Source organism: Etheostoma spectabile, chromosome 6 (genome assembly GCF_008692095.1).
Source record: "Etheostoma spectabile isolate EspeVRDwgs_2016 chromosome 6, UIUC_Espe_1.0, whole genome shotgun sequence".
Taxonomy (NCBI): domain Eukaryota; kingdom Metazoa; phylum Chordata; class Actinopteri; order Perciformes; family Percidae; genus Etheostoma; species Etheostoma spectabile.
The window spans coordinates 7,455,498-7,458,318 of record NC_045738.1 but is presented as its reverse complement, the minus strand read 5'-3'; the positions used below and the strand labels follow the sequence as shown (position 1 = coordinate 7,458,318).

Sequence of the window (2,821 nt, the reverse complement as noted above, 5' to 3'; positions counted from 1 at the left end):
ACACACACACACACACACACACACACACACGCACACGCACACACACACACACGCTGTGCTGACAGAGCTGTGCCACTAGATGGCGACATAAACTCTTCATGACTGTGGCCCACAGAGACTCTGAGCTCTTGCAGGCCTGGCCTATACACACAAACAGGGACCATACTGTAGTCATATGTCATTTTACCATTGAAAGGATTTGTAAACCCTAACCGTTATCAATCAAGACCCCATGTCCAATTTGTAGTCTTACCAAAAAATATGAATCAAAATGACAAGAATGCACTGCGTCTCTCAAACATTTATTGTCAAAAACGTTGGCTATTGCAGTCATAAAAGGGAGAATAGATAGTTGCAGTCAGATAGTATTTACAAGTTTAAATATGCTTACGTTTTCAGTAGGCTACTCTTCTTGACTTGACAGGTGGAAATTGCATAGGTCAGTTTTATTAGGTCAGAGAGTTATTCTGAGTAAAAACCCTGTGTTTGGAAAAAGCGACAGTGACATGGACAACGTTGGGCAAACTTATTGAAATGCTCAAGCTAGTTTCACGTTCGATTACGTTTTATCAGATACAAGCCGATTAAACAACAGAGACTTAATTTAAATGGAAAGCATGGATAAAGTGTAAACTCTGATTTTCAGGCTCCAAACTGTGAAATGAAGTGTATCTAAATAATTGAATTAAGAAGCGTTGGAGGCTTTATTTCCTCCGCAAGGACAAAGTAGGCCTAGATATATTGTATTTGTTCTCTGAATGATAGGAGCAGCTAGAAATATAATTTAAAAAATTCATGTTGTGTTATTTATGTGTTCATCTTGGCCTGTTTTTATTGTAATGCTCACAGACTGAAGGTTTAGGTGAAGGCGACTGAAAGTTGATGGCCACCTATTTGTTACCACTGCATCACTAAAGACGAATATAGTAACTGATCTAGTCTCAAATTCTGGATTAAATTAAGTGGATTAAAAGCGCAGGATTGCTCGGGGGTGTGTAGTGCCTTTCAAGGCCAAATGTCTTAATGCTTGGTGAATATTTTAAAGAGAGCATGCATCCATCGCAGAATCGCCTTGGTCAACATGTTGCAAACCATTTCCGATCTTCTGTCAACAGGCCGCATCGACTGGTTCCAATTAAAACGTCAGGAAGGAAATGTGTAGGTCGAAACAGAGCCGCTCGGGCGACAAAGAACCCGTTCATAATGTAATAAATTATAGCACAGTTTTCTTAGATGAAGGCCCTTCACCTCCTGTTTCAGTATCTCCAGAGCTAACTGGAACTCTTGAATTTTGTGACGACTTTCTTCTCCTTTACGCGCCTGTTCTGAAACCAGATTGTCACTTGTCTCTCTGTCAGATTTGTCTGCGCGGATATCCTCCTCCTTTTGTCCTTGGTGATGAATTTATTGGCGGCGTACTCCCTTTCCAGTTCTTTGAGCTGCACCTTGGTGTATGGCACGCGTTTCTTTCTCCCACGGCGGACAGAGCTGTCTCCACCTGATATTGTTTCTGTGGAGGGAAACAAATTAAGTAGGCTATCACTATATTTTAACTGCTAGTCTGCGTCAAACGAAAAAACGAATATGTATGTACATGTTTTTTTTTTTTCAGGCGCATTATTAAATACCAACAGTGAAAAACAGCTTACATTAGACATTACATGCGCATATTTTTTGAGTTTCACAGCATATTCCCATGAACATTGCATATTTCTGTGATAAAACAATTAAAAAAATAACCTTGTAACGAGGATTTCCACAGAGGATTTGACTGTGGCTGTTCCTTGGAGCAGTAAACTTGACCACTCCAACCATTGGTGATGGCCCATGGCTGGTAGGGCTCCATGGGCAGCAGAGACTCATGTCTTGGCTCAGATGGAGCACTCAGCGCAGGTACGACAGGGACGTCCAAGTAGCTCGGCTGGTAAGGACCCGAGGAATAGCCCTGATAAAACGCGAATTCCTTTGCCCTGGTTGAGAACTCCTCGCCAGAAACTGATGAGTCCATGTATTTATCGCCATAACCAGAGGGCTGCGCGCAAGCCTTCACGCTGCCGTGTGACATCCTACATGGGTAATAACTGCTGCCAAAATATCCATAAGGCAAAGATGCATTGGGCGAGCTCTGACTGGCAGAACAGGGACTGCACTGCTTGCCAGGCTCCCCCATGCCAGAGACTGGCACCTCACTCGCAGCGTAGGTGGTGCTCGGAGCCAGTGAGGTTGGATGCGCCAACAAATTCCTGCACTGGTTTGCAGCAAAATTGCCTCCAGTAAATCCTTCCATGTTCTTGCTTCTTTCATCCAAGCCGTTGTCGTAGAGGAACATCACCGGGTCAATCCAGTGCGAATGAAGGAGTAATGAAGCGGTCATAGCATGCCCTACATCGAGAAGACCAACTCTTTTTCAAAATCCCCTCGACTGAACAGAGACAGGGACTAGGGGCCGAGTAACGATACCAACACGCCTGAGTACATAAAGATCGCAAGGTTATTGGCCAGGGCCAAACACGTGATATGCAAAGGAGATGATAAACGTCTAGACATCAGATAATGCAGATCAAGCTGTATTCTCGTGAAGATGTACTGCAAATCAGTGTAAGTTTTACGCAAAGAAGTCCCTTGGGGGATTTTTTCCCAACATTATAATATTGGAATCTTAAGATAGCACAGTTGCACTCAGTCTGTCGTGCAGCGGCATCACAACAGCTTTTTTGATAGACTGTGTAGTACATGGCGTGAGGAAAACGGTATGAAATAGCCCGTGTATTTATTTATTTTTTAGCGGAAAGGATGCGTAATTACGCGTGCCATTGCTCTT

General features: G+C 43.4%; 1 protein-coding gene across 1 annotated transcript; it reads right to left on the bottom strand.

The window, feature by feature from the left end:
• Nucleotides 1-286: 286 nt before the first annotated feature.
• hoxa13b (homeobox A13b) lies at nt 287-2,450 on the bottom strand. The gene is made up of 2 exons (XM_032519658.1): nt 1,741-2,450; nt 287-1,510 (listed from the first exon to the last, which is right to left on the bottom strand). Exons 1-2 carry the CDS (start codon nt 2,372-2,374, stop codon nt 1,272-1,274), a joined length of 873 nt encoding a protein of 290 aa, XP_032375549.1. The 5' UTR covers nt 2,375-2,450; the 3' UTR covers nt 287-1,271.
• Nucleotides 2,451-2,821: the final 371 nt, after the last annotated feature.

Bases quoted from the DNA above. Each gene is read 5' to 3' on its own strand.
- hoxa13b (XM_032519658.1), bottom strand. From the start codon at position 2,374: ATGACCGCTTCATTACTCCTTCATTCGCACTGGATTGACCCGGTGATG. The intron at 1,511-1,740 runs GTTATTTTTTTA...TTCCCTCCACAG, and splicing joins GTGGAAATCCTCGTTACAAG to AAACAATATCAGGTGGAGAC.